This window comes from Arvicola amphibius, chromosome 6 (genome assembly GCF_903992535.2).
Source record: "Arvicola amphibius chromosome 6, mArvAmp1.2, whole genome shotgun sequence".
In the NCBI taxonomy this organism is placed as follows: Eukaryota; Metazoa; Chordata; class Mammalia; order Rodentia; family Cricetidae; genus Arvicola; species Arvicola amphibius.
The window spans coordinates 155,568,606-155,588,504 of record NC_052052.2 but is presented as its reverse complement, the minus strand read 5'-3'; the positions used below and the strand labels follow the sequence as shown (position 1 = coordinate 155,588,504).

Sequence of the window (19,899 nt, the reverse complement as noted above, 5' to 3'; positions counted from 1 at the left end):
TCCAGACCAGTTTTAGAAGACAGTTGATGGTTTTCTGTCCCACCTGGTCCTGCAGCCCTTAAGTCCCAAGCACACAGAGGTCTACGTTAGTTCTAAACTGATTGGCCCATTAGCTCAGGCTTCTTATTAACTAATTCTTATAACTTACATTAGCCCATTATTCTTATCTGTGTTAGCCACGTGGCTGGGTACCTTATCTGGCGAGGCAGTCACATCCTGCTTCCTCTGTGGCTGGGTCACGACTGCGGACTGAAACTTTCCTATTTTCAGAATTCTCGTTGCCCTGCTTATACTTCCTGCCTGGCTACTGGCCAGTCAGCATGTATTAAACAAGTACAAGAAACAAATCTTTATAGGGTAAAAATCATTGTCCTACAGCATGTGAGACCTTCAGGGATTTAGCAATTCAAACATTAATTATAAATCCTTAGCAAAACTTGGTTTTACTTTTTATTAAATGATGATTCTTCTAAATTTAAAGACCAAAGAAGACAGAGCTGTTGGTTGGCTTGATATATCTGCATTTATTTGGTAATATATGAGTCTAAATATTAAAATTTTTGTTTTGGCAACAGTGTAGTTTTAATTCATCCTAAAGTTACTAAAGATCATGATAAAGCATTCTTTCACAACTTTGAGCGCAATAAGCTGTGTGTAGGGAAATGATTTTGTACATGGAATGGAGTTGAATGAATTCAGAGCCTGCAGTTACGGGTTCACACCATCACTCATGTCTTTAACATGTGAGCTGCTGGGTCAGCCGGTAGACACGTCTTTTGGAATGTGATGTGTGTAGACCCAAGGCTTTAACTGTGAAAACATATGCTCTTTTTAAGGTGTATTGTGACTACCATGGCCATTCTCGAAAAAAGAATGTGTTTATGTATGGCTGCAGCATCAAAGAGACAGTGTGGCACACCCACGACAGCGCGGCTCCCTGTGACATCGTGGAAGACATGGGATACAGGGTAATACACAGTTCATGAATACTTGAATTGCAAATGCATGTAAGCTCTTAGAAAATTTTAATGCATGTGAATTGATCAGATTCAATGTCTACATCTTGCTGTTTTTGTTTAAAGTTTTTATTTTTAGGTTTGCTTTCATATTGATCTTTGCTATCCATTTAGAATTTATTTTTGTATTTAGTATGGAGATGTGCCTTAGGTAGGGTTTTTATTGCTGTGAAGAGACACTATGACCATGGCAGCTCCTATAAAGAAAACATTTAATTGGGGTGGCTCACTTACAGTTTTAGAGGTTCAGTCCATTATCATCATGGTGGGGAACAGTGTGAAGGCAGACATGGTGCTGGAGAGGTAGCTGAGTCTTACATCTTGCAGGCAGCAGGAAGTCAACTGAGACACTGGGCAGTATCCTGAGCATAGAAAACCTCAAAGCCCACCCCCACAGTGACACACTTCCTCCAACGAGACCATACCCACCCACTCCAACAAAGCCATACCTCTTAATATTGTCACTCCCAAGAGATTATGGGGGCCAGTTACACTTTGGTGCAATGTTATTTTGTCTGTGGATACTAGTTCTGTGAGCACAATTTATTTTACTGAATGGTAGTATTGATACATGTATATTCTGTGCTCATGTGCACTAGGAGGGTCTTATCACTGTAGACATTTCAGTTATTTCTCTGTGTGCCACATCATTTTAATAATGTGAATCCTGACATGTTTTATTATTCCTTTAAAACTTTTGTTGGCTGCAGTTTCTTTTTGTTCTTTGTGTTTTTTGTTCAGTTGCTATTTATTTTGTCTTTATTTTCCTTGTGAATTCTAGAATATTCATTTGTAGATTAACTTTGAGATTTGAGTCAGAGTAGTGTTGCATCTAAATTAAGTTTGAGAAAATTACTTAAGAGCATTTGTATTCATAAACATTGCTTGTCTATTTGATCAAATCTTATTTTCTTAATAAAATTTTTATTTATTAGTTTTATTCCCAAATACTCTGGATCTAATGGCAGTTGGGATTAAGAACTTTTCCCTCACATATCTGCTACCCTTTGGTAGAGCATTGTTTGCCATTAGGAAAACTATTAACTCTTTCACTAGAAATTGCTATGAGTTTTATGATTCTTCAAAAATCATTGCATATCAAAATGCATCTTCCTGCCTATCAATAAACGTGAAAATGAAGTAAGACTATGTTAGACACTGAAAGTACCTGATATTTGCTTCTCAACTAACCTTTTCCCCGAAGCTACTGGGTAGTAATCTTCTAAAAGGTATTTTTTTAAAGGTTTTATTTTATGTGTGGATGTTTTGCCTGCATGTGTCTGTGCACCGTATGTGTGCAGTGCCTGCAGAGGCCAGAGAGGGTACTAGAAGCACTGACACTGCCATACAGACAATTGGGAACTGCCTGTGGGTTTTGGGACCTGAACCCAGATCCTTTGAAAGAATAGTGCTCTTAACTGCTGAGCCGTGTCTAGTTCCTGGAAGGTTCTCAGGATTGAGTATTCTGAAAAGAGAAGCAGAGCATGTAGCGCTGTGGAGGAGAGTCACAGGATCTGCCGTGTCTCGTGTCAGCATCCAACAGTCACAGCCTCAGACAGAGAGGTGAAATAGGGAATACTTAATTTAGATTCTGGTAAAGGATGTTTGAAAGTGAATAGCAAGAGGGCCGAAACACTGGAAGGGACTAGCAAGAGACAGCCGGTTCCTGAGCTATTCTGCAGACATCAGCTTCCTTCTCTGTAAAACATCCAGTGCTCTGGAGCTTATGCCTGCTGTCTGGGTGAGTGGGAGCTGGAGTCACAGCTTGCTGTGGTCCGCCACTGCAAGAGCAGTCAGCTCTCCTAACCATGGCACGTCTCTCCAGCCCACCCCACCCTCATGCCGTCCCTCTTTACCTACACAGCAGCTTGGTGTTTGTTGATTATCACTTTAGATCATCATATCTGGATTTATCTCCATTATTGTATCAAAACACAAAATTCAGATTGTGCGGTTTGGGTTTGCAATATTAGAGCACCCACATGTATTTCTTGAATAGTCTCTTGTAGGTGGCCATTTGAATACTATTGCCAAATTCTCCGTAATACAAATGAAACCAGTTAATGCTCAGAATGCCACGAGAGGTACTGCTGTGATCCACATCCTTTTTACTGCAGCATCTTTCCCGGGAAACCAGTGCCTGGTTCTCTGAATTTACACAGTGACAATTGGAAGTGCGGTTGAGGCTTTCATGTTTGCACATTACACTATCCTTTGGAAGTACTTTATCATAAGTCTGGCTTTTGTAATGTTCATCTAATTATTAGTATTTTAAAAATAAGGATGCTTTACATGTATTACAAACACATTTTCTAGGGCTGGAGAGAAGGCTCAGAAGTTAAGAGCACTGGCTGTTTTTCAGAGGTCCTGAGTTCAATTCTCAGTCACCATATGGTGGCTCACAACCATCTGCAATGAGATCTGATGCCCTCTTCTGGAGTGTATACATAATAAATAATTAAATCATTTTTATATAAAAAACCACCACATTTTCTAATTTTTTTTCTGGTGTGTAGTAATTTAAAACTGATATTTGTTGCCTTTTCCCCTCTTTTTGATAGCAATGGGCTGAGAACGTAGGGCCTTCTGTGTGCTTAGCAAATCCTGTGGACTCCTGAACCACATTCTCAGCCCCACAGATTTTTTAAAGTTGCTTCATGTTTAATTTAACTGGCGAAGAATGACTTCAAGTCTTTCTCACTGACAACAGCTGAGCCCATGTTAGCAGCACTAATGCTTTTGGTTCTGTTTCTGAACCCTCTTTGCAGAGCTCAGTGTTTCCTGCATTTCTGCCCACATGTGGGTCACTTTAGACATAGAGGCCACATTGACATGTATGAGATTGTTTCTCCAGACAGTCATTCTTTTTGTCTGTGATGGTTTTTAGAGTTTGCTCACGTGTTTACAATATTAGGTGAGCTTGAGAATTTGAGTTAGAAAAAGTATTGGTACTGCTTAGATTAAGATTTCATTAGTTGGGCTTTTTTTTTTTTTAAATCTTGAGGTCATTGACATTTAGTGTTAAATCAGTTAACCTTTTCTGGGTTAATTTGTTTTAATTTTAAGCATGTTTTTCTTCATATTTTATTTGCTTATTATTTACTTGTGCATGTCTATGTATGTGTGTCTGTGTGAAAGTTTTCACACATGCATGTGGTTGCCCAGGAGCCATAAGGGAGTATTAGATGCCTGGAGCTTCAGTTACCAATGTGAGTTTTCAGTACTGAACTCAGGCCCTTCGCGTGAGCAGCAAGTGCTCTTAACCTCTAAGCCATCTCTCAAGTCCCTTTCTTTATATTTTTAGCCATGTTTGTTGTAGACACTTTTAAATGTGTACTCTGTACGTTGCTTGCTGCTATAAATGTGTTTCCTCACTGGTTACCATTTGGAACAGCAGAAGACTCTAAATTAGCTAAGGTTGAGTGAGCGGGAGGAGCATAGATACTTAAAAACAAAGCAGTATTTGAATTAATAACTTCTGGGTCACAATGTTATTTTTACAGACTCTGCCCAAGATACTGAGCCACATTGCTCCAGCATTTTGCATGAGCAGCTGCAGCTTTGTAGTGGAGAAATCCAAAGAGTCCACAGCTCGGGTTGTGGTGTGGCGGGAAATAGGCGTTCAAAGGAGCTACACCATGGAGAGCACTCTGTGTGGCTGTGACCAGGGGAGATACAAGGTAAAGCACCTGAAGACTTGTGTGTCTGTGTGCGCACGGGCTCGTGAGTGCAACGCCCGAAGAGGCTCTGGGGCTGAAGTTCCAGGCCGTGTCAGCTGTGCGTGTGACCGCTGGGCCTTGCGCCCTGCTCCTCTGCACTCGCAACCACCAAGCCGCCTCTCCCACCGGGAGAGGTTAGACGTGAAGATGCTCGCCGTGTCCCTTCATGCATGCTCTTTCAGGTCAAATGTACATCTGCCTTACTGAGCTCTGTGCGTAACATACAGTAATGGGACCGAGTGACACAGCATGACAGTTTCTGGGTCAGAGTGAGGACTGCATGTGTGTGGTGTGTCAGGGTGCATGCCTGTCTATGCATGTATGTGGTGTGTCAGGGTGCATGCCTGTCTATGCATGTATGTGGTATGTCAGGGTGCATGCCTGTCTATGCATGTATGTGGTGTGTCAGGGTGCATGCCTGTCTATGCATGTATGTGGTATGTCAGGGTGCATGCCTGTCTATGCATGTATGTGGTATGTCAGGGTGCATGCCTGTCTATGCATGTATGTGGTGTGTCAGGGTGCATGTATGTGGTATGTCAGGGTGCACGCCTGTCTATGCATGTATGTGGTGTGTCAGGGTGCACGCCTGTCTATGCATCCATGCCAGAAGAAGATGTGGAATGTCTTCCTCTGAGGCAGTGGTTCTGAACCTTCCTGTTGTCGTGGCCTTTAACACAGTTCCTCGTGTCGTGGTGACTCCCAGTCATAAAATTATTTATTGCTAATTCATAACTATAATTTGCTACTGATAATGAATTGTAATTAAATCTGTTTTTCAGTGGTCTTAGGCAGCCCCTGTAAAAGGGTCTCTTGGCCTCCAGGTTGAGAACTCTGCTGTTCTGTTACTGTCCACTTTGTTCTCTGACATAGGATCTCTCTGAAGTGTATACAAACCTTCCATTTATAGAAGTAGAAATGCCCTTGGCTGGCCAGCCAATGAGTTCCTAGAATCTACCAATTCCTCTTACCTGCTCCAGGCACACACAGCTTTGCATAGGATTTGAACTCAAGTCGTTGTGCTTGAAGATGAGTCAGTTTACCCACTGAGCCATCTTCCTGACCCTGCTTTTTGTTGCTTTTTAATTTCTCTAAACTAGATCACTTGCTTAGGAATCTTTAAGAATTTTAATTATTCAACTCTATTTAGATCCATAATTTTAAGGAAAGTACATTGGTACATTGGATCACACATTTATTTAGTAATTTATAAGAAGCTACACAAGTAGCATTCTATTATGAAAAATTCCTGTCAATTTAGTAGTTTAAATATTATTTTTATGAATTTAAAATAAGTATATTAGTAACTAGTTATATTTAGATTTGGGTGTGTGACCTTTTTGTGTGTGTACATACATGGCTGTGTGTGTGTGTGTGCGTACATACATGGCTGTGTGTGCGTGCGTGCGTGCGTGTGTGCGCGTGCGTGCGTGTGTGTGTGTGTGTGTGTACATACATGGCTGTGTGTGCGTGCGTGCGTGTGTGTGTGCGTGTACATACATGGCTGTGTGTGCGTGCGTGTGTGTGTGTGTGTACATACATGGCTATGTGTGCGTGTGTGTGTACATACATGGCTGTGTGTGCGTGCGTGCGTGTGTGTGTGTGTTTGTGTGTGTGAGACATGGAGGCCAGAGGACAATCTGTAGGAGTTAGTTTTTTTTCTCTTACCAAGTGGGTCTCAGGATGAACTTAGGTGGTCAGGCTTGGTGGCAAATACCTTTACTGGATGAGCCATCCCATCAGACCTATTTGTTTTTTAATGTATAAACATGTAAGCTTTTAAAAAACAAATTGAATACCCTATGGAGGGAAATGCTTCTTCCTCTGCGGTCTTACATGTTTGCTGTGTGGGTCAGGAGGAAAGGTCATTCTCGGGTAAATTGCCTGCTGTGCTAGCTGTGCGTCATTGCACATGCAGTGGACTCCTGCAGGCCGGCACTGCAGCTGGCTGTAGTCCATCCTTGCTAGGCTGCGCTCTCCGCCACACCCACAGCTCTCGATGGCCTAAAGCTTTCAGTTGTTTTGGTTCATTTTGTATCTGGAAAATAAATGATAAGCTCTATAGTTTGCAGTCAGTATTTGTGGTTTTATATGGTGACATTTAACATTTGATAACCTTATATTTGGGGAAATGTTAAAGAAGGTGATGGGAACCATGTGTAATTTTCTTTTCGATGGAGCAGAAAAATTAAAACAAGCACTCTCACTTGACGTGGAACATAGAAATGATTTACCACTTTGGTTGAATTCATTCTCTTTTGTTTAGGAACTTACTTTCGTTTCTTTTTACCAGCTTAGACACTGAGTATCTATAAGGCAGTGTTCAGAAGTGCATAATGCTTCGACTTCAGTACGAGTGCTTCAGCATTGGCAGCCAGAGCCACGGCTCACACGGTGTGTGAAAGGGCTGAGCAGACACCATAACAGTCTGCTCAGTCTTCTCTCAGTTTCCTCAGACTGTACAAGCAGTTTCTGAGGAAAAGCCACAAATAAAGGACAGTCAATCTGTAACACCCTGAAAAGCCAGGAGGAGGTCTAGTCCATGCAGTGCTGGGCCAGGCCAAGCTTGAGTGGTCTCCACAGCAGCTTGAGGATAGGGCCTGGGACTTGTCCAGGCCTGCCCAAAATGGAAACTGTAGCCCTGACTAACCCCCGACTAGCCCTAACCAATTAAAATGTACTAATATGATTTCTACATGAATAAGCCATCATATCTAAAATGACCTACCTTCCTTAGATACTCCCCTCAGTAAGGCTGAAAAGAAGCCCACACGTCCTTCTCGGGGTCACAGTCATCTTTCCTTTGTGTAGGATGGTCAGCCCCAGCATGCTGGAATAATAATAATAATAAAAAACACTCTGCCTTTGCGTTAGATGTGGTCTCTTGGTGGTCTTTGGAGGTCCAGACTCAGTACAACGTTAGGAAGACTTCAGCATTGACAGTCAGAACCATGGCTCACAGGAAGTGTTAGGAAGACTTTGTTTCACACATGAACAAGAGTAATGTTAGTCAGAAAATTCTCTGCTCGTGTATTCTGTTCCCTCAGATTGTTGGTAACGTGATTTGCATCCTGGTCAGTGGCAGTATGTGTTTTATTGCAGAGTTCAGGTTAGTCCCACAGAAGCCAGAGCTGAGTCCAGATTTCAGGATATTCTTTTAGACTTGTCGGGTTGTTGGGGGGGGCAGGGGAAGGAAGGTGAAAATTTGGGGTACATGGTGAGACGCTGTCTCTAAATCAACCCCAGAGAGCCACGATAAGATGCCATGGCATAGGGCAGTTTCCTGTGTTACCTAGAACACTGCGTGCCCCCCATGTCACAGAGCAGCTCTGTGTCCACAGCTGTGGTTCAGCTCTGCTAGTGCATCAGCGTTCTTTGGATGTGACTTCAATGACTTCAGTGAGTTGCAGCCGAAGGAGACCAAAGGTTCTGAGAATCTGTGTTTACTTTATTTCTAGGGTTTACAGATTGGGACTCGAGAATTGGAAGAAATGGGAGCAAAATTTTGTGTTGGTTTAATGCGTTTGAAAAGACTGACTTCTTCATTGGAATATAATCTGCCTTCCAACATGCTTGACTTTGAAAATGACTTAATCGAATCAACCTGTAAAGTGACAAGGTAGGACACTCTTCTTTTCCCCTGGGTGCTATCTGCTAGTGAGACCTCGCAGGGACAGTCAGTGGGCAAGTGTGACAACCACAGTAGCCAACAACACGTGTACAGTTAACAGGATTAGGTCACATGTCTAATACTTGCTTCTAGCTGTAGTGGTTGATTCATTTATTAATGTTTAATAACGCTGCCATGAAAGAGCCTTCTGCATTGAGTTTTGCTTTTATAACTGCAATACTTCGCTTTGAACCTGAAAACAAGGAGCAGAGAAATACGGCATTTAGATAATATCTAACTTAAGAAGACTTGGAGTCACGTTTTATATTTCAAGAGATTTTATTAATTTATTTTATTAATTATTTTATTAATGTATACATACTTGAGATGGCTGTTCAGTAACCTGATTATATGTTGAAAACAGCTGAATTTAGCACGCATTTGACAATTTATTTATGTCAAATGGTTTTTAAAATAATATTCACTTTTAAAATGCATTGTATATGACATTTGAACTATTTGTAAGCATAGAGTTCAGAGCTAAAGTTGTTAGTCATAGTGTCAGACTGTAGCCTTCTCTTCTGTGGTGTGTGTGTATGGTAAGAATAGTCCCATTCTCTAGAACCGTGATGACTTGTGTTACTGGGTACCAGTTTGCCATTGAGTTAATCCATCAGTGCACTGTTAGGTGAATCAGCACAGCAGCCTCAAGTATAGTGAGAAAGGAACCGGGCTCTTTGTGGACGTGGTCATTAGACAGTGATCTCTGGCAGCCATTGTTCTTTTTTCTAAATAATATTTATTTATTTTGTATACAATATTCTGTCTGTCTGTATGCCTGCAGGCCAGAAGAGGGCACCAGATCCCATTACAGATGGTTGTGAGCCACCCTGTGGTTGCTGGGAATTGAACTCAGGACCTTTGGAAGAGCAGGCAATACTCTTAACCTCTGAGCCATCTCTCCAGCCCCCAGCCATTGTTCTTTAACATACTGCCCAACCCCAGTGCAAGCAAATGCGGAGTTCACCATGGTGTTGGTGGGCAGATGAATGACTCAATGGGTAGAGCATTGCCATGCGAGCCAGATGACCTGAGTTCAGGTCCAGAACCCATGTCAGGTGAGAGCAGAGACCTGACTCTTCAGTTCTCCTCTGGCGTCCACACATGCATACCCACATGCGGTGCTAATACAAAATGTGGAGGGTGGTCAGCTTTCCCTGAAGTCAGACACTGACTTGGAGTCACAGTGTTACCATGGCCCATGGAAGGAGGTTGCTCGCCTCCAGTAGTCCAGAGGACCAGCTTTGTTTATTAGTGATCTACACAGATGATCACCATTTGTGCCTTCCTCCCAACACACTCATTCATTCAAAAGGAAGAAATGTATATTTGAAAAGTTTGTTCAGAAGAATTATACTGCTAACTACTGCCATATCATATTTAACATTTCAAATATCAGTATAACTGTTTCCTTTTGTAAGTGTGTTTGTTTACTTCTGTGTCATGGGGAGTTCATACTGTATCAGACTCTCTTGAGAGGGTGTAGTACAAGAACAGATTGAGTGTATCTGATTCTCACCACTGTATAAACATCTGTGTAACTACTATAAAAATACCCAGCAATCTTCAGTTAAGATGGGGTGTTTTCTCTGACAGTCTGCAGCTGAGATGGGGTGATTTTGTGTGTATTTTCACCCTTTTTCTGCCCTTAGGAACTCAGCTACCTCTTTCCCTGGCTATCATTCTTAGTCTGTCTCAGATTAGTTTTCCCCTAACTTCTGATTTTTTCCCTTGACTTTTATACCTTAAGGCTTCCGTAGTTTTCAGGTCCTCAGTCTGAATTTGCCTCCATCTCTTAATGTACCTAGGCCATTCATCTTAGGCAAGCGTACTGCGGATGCTGGGTTCTCCTGTGGCATCCTGGTATGCTGTATAGCTTTGCTTTCTCCTGTTGCTGAGAACCTTCCCTCTGGTCACCTGTTAAGATGGTTTGCTGAAGTTTCCCATTGGAAATATAGTTTTTCCCTGTTAGTAATTAGGTAGTTTTTTTTCCATTGGGATTACTTTACAGCTATGCCTGCGTCCTCTTTCTCATCAAACTTTTAATTTATTGATTTTTAGATGTGTGTGTGTGCGTGCGTGCGTGCATGTGCACGTGCGTGGTGGGCTTATAATTTAAAGTTTAATTCACTCTAACTACAACCACCATTAGTTCATCTTGGTGCTCAGAATGGCCCTGTTTCCCTACAGCACTTTTGTATGCTTATGCATGTCCACCTTGTTCGCTGGTCCATTCCCCTCTGGAGCAGCAGGACCTCAAGCCCATCTTGTGCATAGTTTTTCTTGAAGTTGGAATTAGCCACTGTTTCTAGCCTGTCTTGATGACTTGTAGGTTAAAGTAGTATTTATATCAATGTGTAGTGATAGTTTTATTTGTTGCTTCTTTGCCATCACTATTCTTAAGTTCTTTTATGCAAAACTCTCTGTTCAGGTAATTACACCCACGGGTATCCATGTGTACATGTGTGCTTACACAAACAACACCTTTACATCTAACTGCACAGCATAGACTCTCTATTCAGGTAATTACACCCACGGGTATCCATGTGTACATGTGTGCTTACACAAGCAACACCTTTACATCTAACCGCACAGCATAGACTCTCTATTCAGGTAATTACACCCATGGATATCCATGTGTACATGTGTGCTTACATAAACAACACAGCATAGACTTAACCTTGTTTTAAAATTTGTAGCTCACTTCAGTGACAGTGAGAATCAGCATTCCCACCCTTACTTCTGACCTGCTCTCCCTTGCTCTGCCTTCCTTTCCTTTCTGAGGTCTCTTGGGAAAAGATGTCTTGTGCTGTCAGTGCTTGGCAGTGTTGCTGTTCCCTGACTGATCATGTTGTATTGATGAGCCCTTAGGTTTAAGTGTTAGTTGCAAGTTCTGGTGGAAAGTGTTGCAGCTACCTTGTGGTGAGGGTAGAAGACACAGAAGGAATTATTTGAGGGAGCTGCTGGGTGCTGGAAGGATCATTACATTTGTGAGGTGACTACTGTAAGAATATGCAGAAAAATCCATGAAAAACCTACTCTGGGGAGTTTGTCTGTTGATAAAGTGCTTTCTGTGCAAGCATGAGCCCTACCTTCAGATCCGCAGCTTCCACAGACATGCCAGGCTCTGACAGCATGTGCACGTCATGCCAGCAGGGACCATCCAGCCTCACTGTCAGTGAGCTTGTTCTCTGTCTCAAAAACTAAGGTGGAGACCAGCTGGGGAAGACTTGTGGCATACACCTGCATGCCTATTTGCACACATATACATCACGTACACATGTACACACACTTGCACACTTGCATGCTTTATTGTGTACCTGGAATGGGACTGATTGGACTGATTGTTGCCTGGAAACCTTTTTCTAAATTGCACTGTGTTTTAAATATGCTGACAATGAACTTCCTGGCCTTAGACTCCCTGAAGTCTGATCTAGGCTGACAAATCAAAATCAATCTGTACCAGATTTTTATCATTCTTCTCCACCCCCCCCCTTTTGGTTTTTAGAGTCAGGGTTTCTTTGTGTAACAATTCTAGCTATCCTGGAACTAGCTCTTGTAGACCAGGCTGGCCTTGAACTCACAGAGATCACCTGCCTCTGGCTTCTGAGTGCTGGGATTAAAGGTGTGCACCACCACCACCACCCAGCTAGGTTTTCATTCTTACTCTGTTATGTTTGCTTCTCTAGACGACACCTGCAGGAACCCCTCATGGAGTTATTTGGACTGTTGCTAAATTTTAGACTAGGACTTGGCTGAAAATAGACAAGGTTTGGTAAAGAAATAACAGCTAAACTTAAACCAACAAATTTAGCAATTTTAAATACACTAATCTGGGTCCAGTGGACCTTAGTGCTAAAAACACAAAAGAAAAAGTATCAAAGAAAAATATGTTTTCCTTATAATGATGATCGTGGCTTTTATGAAGAGGAAGTGGTAGTTGTATGTTTTAAATCATGTAACAGTCACTGACACTTCAAAGACATGCTTGACTATGCTGTAATGAGAGGTATTTAGGAGCATGCTTCTCTATTTTGCAGCTGTGTTTCTATGCAGACCCGGCCTTAGGAGATGGAATTGTTTCTAATGCGCTGAGCTCTCAGTGCCTTGTTTATGTTGAGGTTGTGTCAGAGGTGCAGGCAGGTCGAACTGTGCCGTCTGAGGGGCCGTGAAATGTCTAGTTAAGCCTCGCAGTGAAGTGTTCTTTCTGTGTGGCACAGCCCCCCACCCTGCACCAGCAGCACAGACAGACCCTGGCTAGTCTGAGTCTCAGCTCTTCTGCATTCTTATTTAGGATGTGAATGTGTGTGTAGAATACAACTGTATGGTTTATTACTTGTTCTATTGTCTTCATGTAATGGTATATTCATTCTTTTTCCATTTAGTGAATTACTGATAAAATTAAAAGAGTTTAATTTTTCTTTTACATCTGGTGTTCTATTTTATTTAATTTTTTTAACCTTATCTTGGGGATGATTTTGTTATTCACTTTTGTCTCTGCATAAGCTTGTTCTATTTTCTTTTGTTATTCTTTCATTGGTACCCTAGAGGTTTATCAGTGCATAATGGACCCTTAATTTACTAGTGCACAGTATAAATTGCTGTGTCTGCTTCCTCAGACAATGAATGCTGAGACCTTAGGACACATTAATTTTATGACCTCACTTTTTATACTGTTGTCATGTATTTAATTGAACTGTTCATACTTTAAGCCGCCCTGGCTGGACTCAGACTTGACAGCCCTGCTATGTCAGCTTCTGAGTGCTGGGATTGCAGTGTGTGCCAGCCCCAGCTGGATTCCTCTGCGTCTATTCCAGGTTAGGGTCATGTAGTGTGCTCTTAAACTGGTGTGTGTGTGTGTGTGTGTGTGTGTGTGTGTGTATGCATATCTGTATTGTCTATGTGTCTGTGTGTGCATTTGTTTGTCTGTCTCTCTGTGTATATCTGTTTAGTGTCTGTGTCTCTGTGTGTCTGTGTATCTATGTGTATATGTATGTGTCTGTCTCTCTGTGTGTTTGTGTATGTGTGTCTATTTATATGTGTGTCTGTGTATGTATCTTTTATGTGTCTGTCTCTGTGTATGTATCTGTTTATGTGTCAGTGTGCATGTGTGTATCTGTTTTTGTGTGTGTCTGTGTGCTAATGTCTGTGTCTCTGTGTATGTTTGTGTGTCTGTGTATGTATGTCTTTGTGTGTATGTCTGCTGGGAATAGATTATTTCAGTTACTACATTTTCTCATTTTTCCCTTTTATTGGGATCACAGTTATTTTAGAGTTCCCATGTGATAATTAGCACACTAGAGCTGTTTCTGTTGGGGGTTTTCTAGTTGTGTTTCTTGGCATGCCTGGCAGTTTACCAAATGCCAGTGGGGTGTCATGTAAAGATCAGAGGATTCCTCTGTCCTCAGCTGAGCTTCAAGGAGTAGGGTTTAAGTGAATGTGTGAAATTTAGTTGACTCCTGGTTCAGTCCCCTTGGCTCTCTAAGTGGCAGCCCCCAGGGTTCACAGTGGAGGCCCAGGGCCCTCCTGTCCTTGGCTCCACACAGCTGCCAGAGCGCTCCTGTGGCCCTGTCCCTCTGCGTTTGCTCCTGTGCTGCTTAGCTTCTTGCGCTGTCATTTAACAGTTTTGTCAAATGCCTCTGGGAAACTCGAATGTTGGGGTCACCTCTCTGCAACTCCCTTTTTTCAGGGATCCTGACAGCTCTGCACTCCGGCTTTCCCCTGCAGTGCCTTGAAATGGCTGGCGCTCTGATGACACCCTACCCTTGGCTGCTGCCTTCTTTGCCCTGCTTCCCACTGGACTTTGCCCCGCACTTTCCTTGCCGACTTTGCTCTGTATCCTTTCACCGCAATAAGCCATGAGTGTGGATCCGCTGTGTGCTCCTCTTCCTCTCAGCCTGCTGCTCCAGAGGCTTTCGCTCGGCTCGTCTGCCCATTCTGAGTTTCTTCCTTGTTGGTTGTCACAGAGATGCTAGTGCTCTTGCCGAGAACAACTGGAGCTAGATCATACTGTACAGCTGTAGCTCAGAGTTGCCAGTGTTGCCGTGGGCTGGTTTCTGCAGATGGTCTCCTCTAAACTCCACCGTCTTCATTGTAGTTGATATTCTCTGTATACAAGATGGTGCCATTTGTGTGTTGTGACTCTGTGCATGATGGGTGACCTGACCGTCTGGCTCCCTTCTCTGAGGACTGACTTCTGGCTCATAGCTGGAGCTTAGTGATGTGCCCTTCCCTCCTTCTATTCCTCCCTCCCCTTCTCTCTTTTTCTTTCTTTCTTTCTTTCTTTCTTTCTTTCTTTCTTTCTTTCTTTCTTTCTTTCTTCCTTTCTTTCTTTTTTCCTTCCTTCCTTCCTTCCTTCCTTTCTTTTTTTCCAAATAGATGTCCTTTGGCCAGCCATATTGTCCAGTAGCTTAGCTGACCTCTGAGTGTGCTTGCACATGCTTGTAAGTATGTCATAGTCACTTCAGAGTGACACACATACATATATTTCCTATGAAAAGGAAGGTGTTTATGACTATGTTAGGTAATTTATGTGAAGATTCTTTTTAAGTTGTAAAGTACACAGGACATACACCAGAGTTCAGCAGATGAAAATTAATTGGTGCGATTGGCCTTGTGCCCTAAGTCTTTCCCACTGAAGTAAAATAATGGGGGGAGGGAAACAGGAGTATTGATGACCTTGTCAGCTGCCTTGCTGCTCCTCACTGAACGGGCTGAGGTGGAGGGTCAGGGAGATCAAGTGGAAGAGTGAAATGCCATGCCAGGTAGACAGACCACAGCACAGTGCTTCAGTCCTAATTCCCAGACACAGTCAGTGTAGTGGGGGCTCTGCAGAAGATAAGGGCCTCAAGGTGGAAGTGGTTTCACAACACAAGCCTGCAGCTGGGCTGATTCCCAGGTAGGAACTAGCAGATGGGGAGGGGAGCAGGAAGGGGAGCCACCAGGAAATAACCCTTCAGTGAAAACTCTTGTCCAGATAAGAGCCCTGGCACCTGGGAGCCTGTTAGGGAGAGAGAATGGCCGTGTTTCAGTTGGTGCCCGGAGGGGAAGGGCTGCTGTAGGTAGGATCCCGACCTCACATTCTTACGTTCATAAAGTATACAACAAACCTTTATTGTAGGATCCTGACATCACATTCTTACATTCATAAAGTATACAACAAACCTTTATTGTAGGATCCTGACATCACATTCTTACATTCATAAAGTATACAACAAACCTTTATTGAAGCACCTGAAAAGTGCTTCTAGACCTTTCTGGGGGCACAGGAAGTGGGTAAGTCATAGTTCCTGACCTTTGGCTTAGTATTGAGAAAACAGGCATGGGAACGGGCAGCTTCAGCTGTGTATGATGGTCAGATGGAATGTCTGTGTAGGGCACAAAGGAAGTGTGGAGGGGGAACTCATGCCAAGGCGTTTAGGAGAACTGAGGATGAAGTCAAGCTGTACTTTGAAAAGAAACATGAGCCCTTGGGAGAAGAAAGTGGGACATACTTCCTGTCCAGAGGAAACAAGTATGACCAAAGTGTGTCAGAGATCATGTAGGGCTTGGTATTGTCTGGAGATTAAGGCTAGCTTCCTTCTGGAGAATTTTGGGTTGTGTGACTTCCTGAGTGTATACAGAAGAGGAATAGATTTAGTGGGGAAACAATGAGTTTTTAACATGCAGTGTCTGTGGTGTAGGTGAGATAGCTATGTAATGTCTCTAGAACTCCATGCAAGAGGGTTAGGTGAAGTCAGGTTACATGTTTGCTCTTGGAACTTAAGAGAATGCATAAACGGAGAGCTAGGAACCAAGAGTATCTTTATCAGATTGTATGCTCTGTAGGGCAGCAACAGAGAGGAGAGAAAGCAAACCAGAGTGTAAGAGTCAGAACTCTCTCCGCAGTGAATGCAGCCAAGCTGATGGTGGAAATGGCAGTGTAATCAGATTGTGAGGGCTGGGCATGTGCAGTGTGGAGAACTGCATGCCTTCCTTCCCTTCCTCTCCTTCCATAAGCTTGGCTCATAGACACATCTGCTCTGCTCTCTCTCCTCTCTGATCCCTACCCTTCCTGGCAGACTCCCGTGTCTCCTTTCCTAGCAGTGGTGACCGTGTTGCAGGGCCAGTGCTGCTGTGAGCCTAGGAGCAGAGCGTTCTGAGGATCTGGAGAGACGAGGGTCTGGGTGACCGTGGTAGGTACAGGTGTGGACTAAGAGGAGGGCTTTGTTTCCTACTCCTTCTGTTCTCTTTACCAGAGCAGGCGGCACCATGAGCAGGGTGCTTGGTGAACAAAGCAGGTGTGGTTTGTTCACGCCAAACTGAGGAGTAAACCATGACCTGCCAGAGGGAAACAGCCTCTGGCACAGCCCTGCCGGCCTCTTGCTGCACTCCCCTGGAGCTTGCTCTGTTGGTCTGAGGCTCCCAAGTCCTTGCTGTCCTTACTCTGCAATTCTCCTGTTCTGTCTTCTCATTGGTGTACAGCTTTAGGAGACGGTCTCAGACCCTTTTCTGATTTCCCGTTAATGGACTTTGTATCCACTTTTACACACACAATCAATCCTAATTTTGACCCTGCTCCTTGTAACCCACCTGGTTCCAGCCTCTCCTCTCCCAGTGGCCATTGAGCTACATCTGCTGGTTCAGGGTCTCTCCAGCGCTGCTCCTAACGTGTGGGGTCTGTCGCCTTGCTCCCTCTTGCCAAGCACTGTCTCTGCCTCAGTGCCTCGCCTGCCTGGAGCTGCCCCGTCCTCCGCCCTCTAGCAGCTTTCTGCTGGGCCTGCCGTGCTCCTCTCTGGCTGTCAGTCCGCAGCCAGCACTAAGCAGATGTGTGCCAGGAGTTTGCCTGTTCTCCTCACTCTGTTCCCGTCTCAGCCTCTTAAGACTCACCTACAACTCTTAGGAGTGTCTGAAATACTGAGGTCAAAGGTGAACCAATTATTATATTTCAAAAGCAAGAGAGATAGTAACAACCATGTCAAAAAACAGACAATCTTTTTTACAGTCTTTCTGCCCATGAAGAACTACCTATGGAATTTTTAACTATGTGTTTAAATTTCATAGTAAGTTGTCCTTGTGAATGTTGGGTCTGTTGTTCATTTTCCAAGCCAGTCAGCATCTTTATCTGGACTGTGGTATGCTGTGTAAGCTATGAACTTTTTGTTTGTTTGCTTGTTTCAAGACAGGGTTTCTTTTTGTAGTCCTGGCCATCCTGAAATTTGCTCTGTAGACTAGTCTGGCCTGGAACTCAGAGAGCCATCTGCCTCTGCCTCCCAAGTGGTGGGATTGAAGGTGTGCTCCACAACCACTGGGCAAGAAAGCTCTGAACTTCTAAGAGAAATCATTATGTGTCAGAATAAGATGGCTTGCAGTCCCATCCCCACTCCCAACACAGACACACAGACATATGTGTGCGCGCGCGTGCACACACCAACACCCACACCCACACTTTCCTCTGCAAGGGTAAAGCTCACTGGAGGAAGAAGTGCTTTTTCAAACAGAATTGACTTTTTCCATTCACAATTGCAACTATAGGATCTCCTTGCCTTCTGCTCCAGCGTGCCGGCCTGGGATTTTGTGCTCAGCTGTGTATTCTCTCATCTCCAGGGTCGACTGACCCTCCACTTCTCCTTATTTTAACAGACTGTTTTCTCTTTTGTCTAGTTGCATAGCTTGTGGTTGTTTCACCAACCAGAAATAGTTGTTTGGAAGTGGCCTGTAAACAAACATACATATGAAATTTGTGTTCATTTGGACACAACTGCGGGGTGTGTAGATTGTCCCAGCAGTGTGCCCTTGATGTGAGTGTGTAATTCCTACCACTGGGAAGCAGTAATGGGAGAGCTGTTTTCATCCCTCACACACTACCTGAAGAAATGCACAAACATCTTATTCTCTACCTGGTGGGAAGTAGTCTGTGTGTTGAGTGTCACATTGTGGGGTGTGGCCTTGGGAAGTAGTCTGTGTGTTGAGTGTCACAGCGGTGAGTCACTGTAGATGTCAGTGGTTCTAACTCATTCTCCCAGGAGGCAGTTAGGTGCCGCAGTTTCTCACACAGCCTGTTGGAACTCCCTGTTGCCTGATTTGCAGGGATTAAAGTAGGACTTTAAGATAAATCTTCAAAATGTGTGGGTTGATGAAATCCTTGAACTAACCCTTGAGTGAATCCATTTCCCTTGTGCCTATGATGTGCTGTGTATGGACCCTTCAGTGTCACTAAAGACAGCCGTGTCACCCCCACTGCTGGGGCAGGTGGCCTTCAGCTGTTATAAACACCTTGTTCATTTGTGTAAAGTCTCCAGTTAATCCGAGCTGCTTGTATTACTGAGGTCCAGGTTGGTGCCTGTGAGTGCTGTGTCCAAGTCTGGGTCTCACGAAGCCTTGTGTGTTCTGTGCTTTGGCTGCAGCCCTACCACTTATGTTTTGGATGAAGATGAACCTCGATTCCTTGAAGAAGTTGATTACAGTGCAGAAAGCAATGACGAGTTAGAGGTTGAATTAGCGGAAACCACAGGTGATCATGAGCCTTCTGCCCAAGAAGACGCCCTTTCCGACTCCGAGGTCTCAAGAGCTCACCTGTCTTGAACTTTCTGCCATCTTTGTTAACTGCCAAGAAGAAATGAAATGTCTTGGTTTTCATTACACAGGAAATTTGAGAGGGACAAGCTTTTAGACAGCTGACTCAAAGAAGACAAAAAGGAACTTGGGCCTGTTTGGTTTCAAGAGAATAAATATATTATTAATTGATGATATAATTGGCATTTGTTTTATTTTAGATATTCAATGTACTTTATATAGCATTGAATTATCAAATGATAGATTTACTTTAAAAAAGAACCCAAATATCATTGCATGAATTTTTATCTCCTGTGGCACCTGCATCAAGTAGATAAATTTGAAGTGTGTCCAAGTACAAAATCTAAATGATAGTGTTGAAAGCTAATACCCCTGTACGTGGGTTTCTCTAGAGACGCTTGTGTGGAGGTGGGTAGTTCCTGAAGATAAGACTGCTCTTCAGAATCATGTGAACTGTGGACCGTGGCCTTGAAGCCATCCGTTAATAAAAACCGTATCAAATACTGCATTCATTTTGTCATCTTTTTAGCAGCTCAGGTTATCAGTTTGAAGAACTTTTAAAAACCCTGTGTCTGACACTTGATAAGAGCTTCCCTAAACAGCCTAGCTTCCCAGGCTTGGGAGTGATGCTGTGGATGCCCGTGCCTCCCACTGAGCTGCACCCTTGCTGGCTGTGTTGCATGGATGTCCTGCAAGACCCTCACTGCAGTCCCGTGCATGAGCTGAGCTGTGTCTTGTGAGGTGGTTTCTTCAGAGCATGCCAGTAGTAGCAGAAGCCCTAAGTGACCCCAGTCAGTTTAAATTTTTCTTGCAGTGATGTTTTGCTGAGGGTTTGTTGCTGAGGGTTGGCCATCCTGTGGCAAGGGTAAGCATCATCACTAAATAAAACAAACTCAGTGACTAGATACTTGCTTTATGTGCTGAATTTTGCTGTTGTAAA

General features: G+C 43.5%; 1 protein-coding gene across 7 annotated transcripts in view; it reads left to right on the top strand.

Annotated features, from left to right (window-relative positions):
- Agtpbp1 (ATP/GTP binding carboxypeptidase 1) overlaps window positions 1–19,467 on the top strand; it is a 117,534-nt gene extending 98,067 nt beyond the window's left edge. For all 7 annotated transcript variants that reach the window (XM_038334205.1, XM_038334200.1, XM_038334206.1 and 4 more), the window contains 4 exons: window positions 837–968; window positions 4,520–4,696; window positions 8,194–8,354; window positions 18,791–19,467. In XM_038334205.1, coding sequence (XP_038190133.1) covers window positions 837–968; window positions 4,520–4,696; window positions 8,194–8,354; window positions 18,791–18,968 — 648 coding nt within the window. In that variant the 3' untranslated portion in view covers window positions 18,969–19,467. The remainder of the gene's footprint in view (window positions 1–836; window positions 969–4,519; window positions 4,697–8,193; window positions 8,355–18,790) is intronic.
- Window positions 19,468–19,899: the final 432 nt, after the last annotated feature.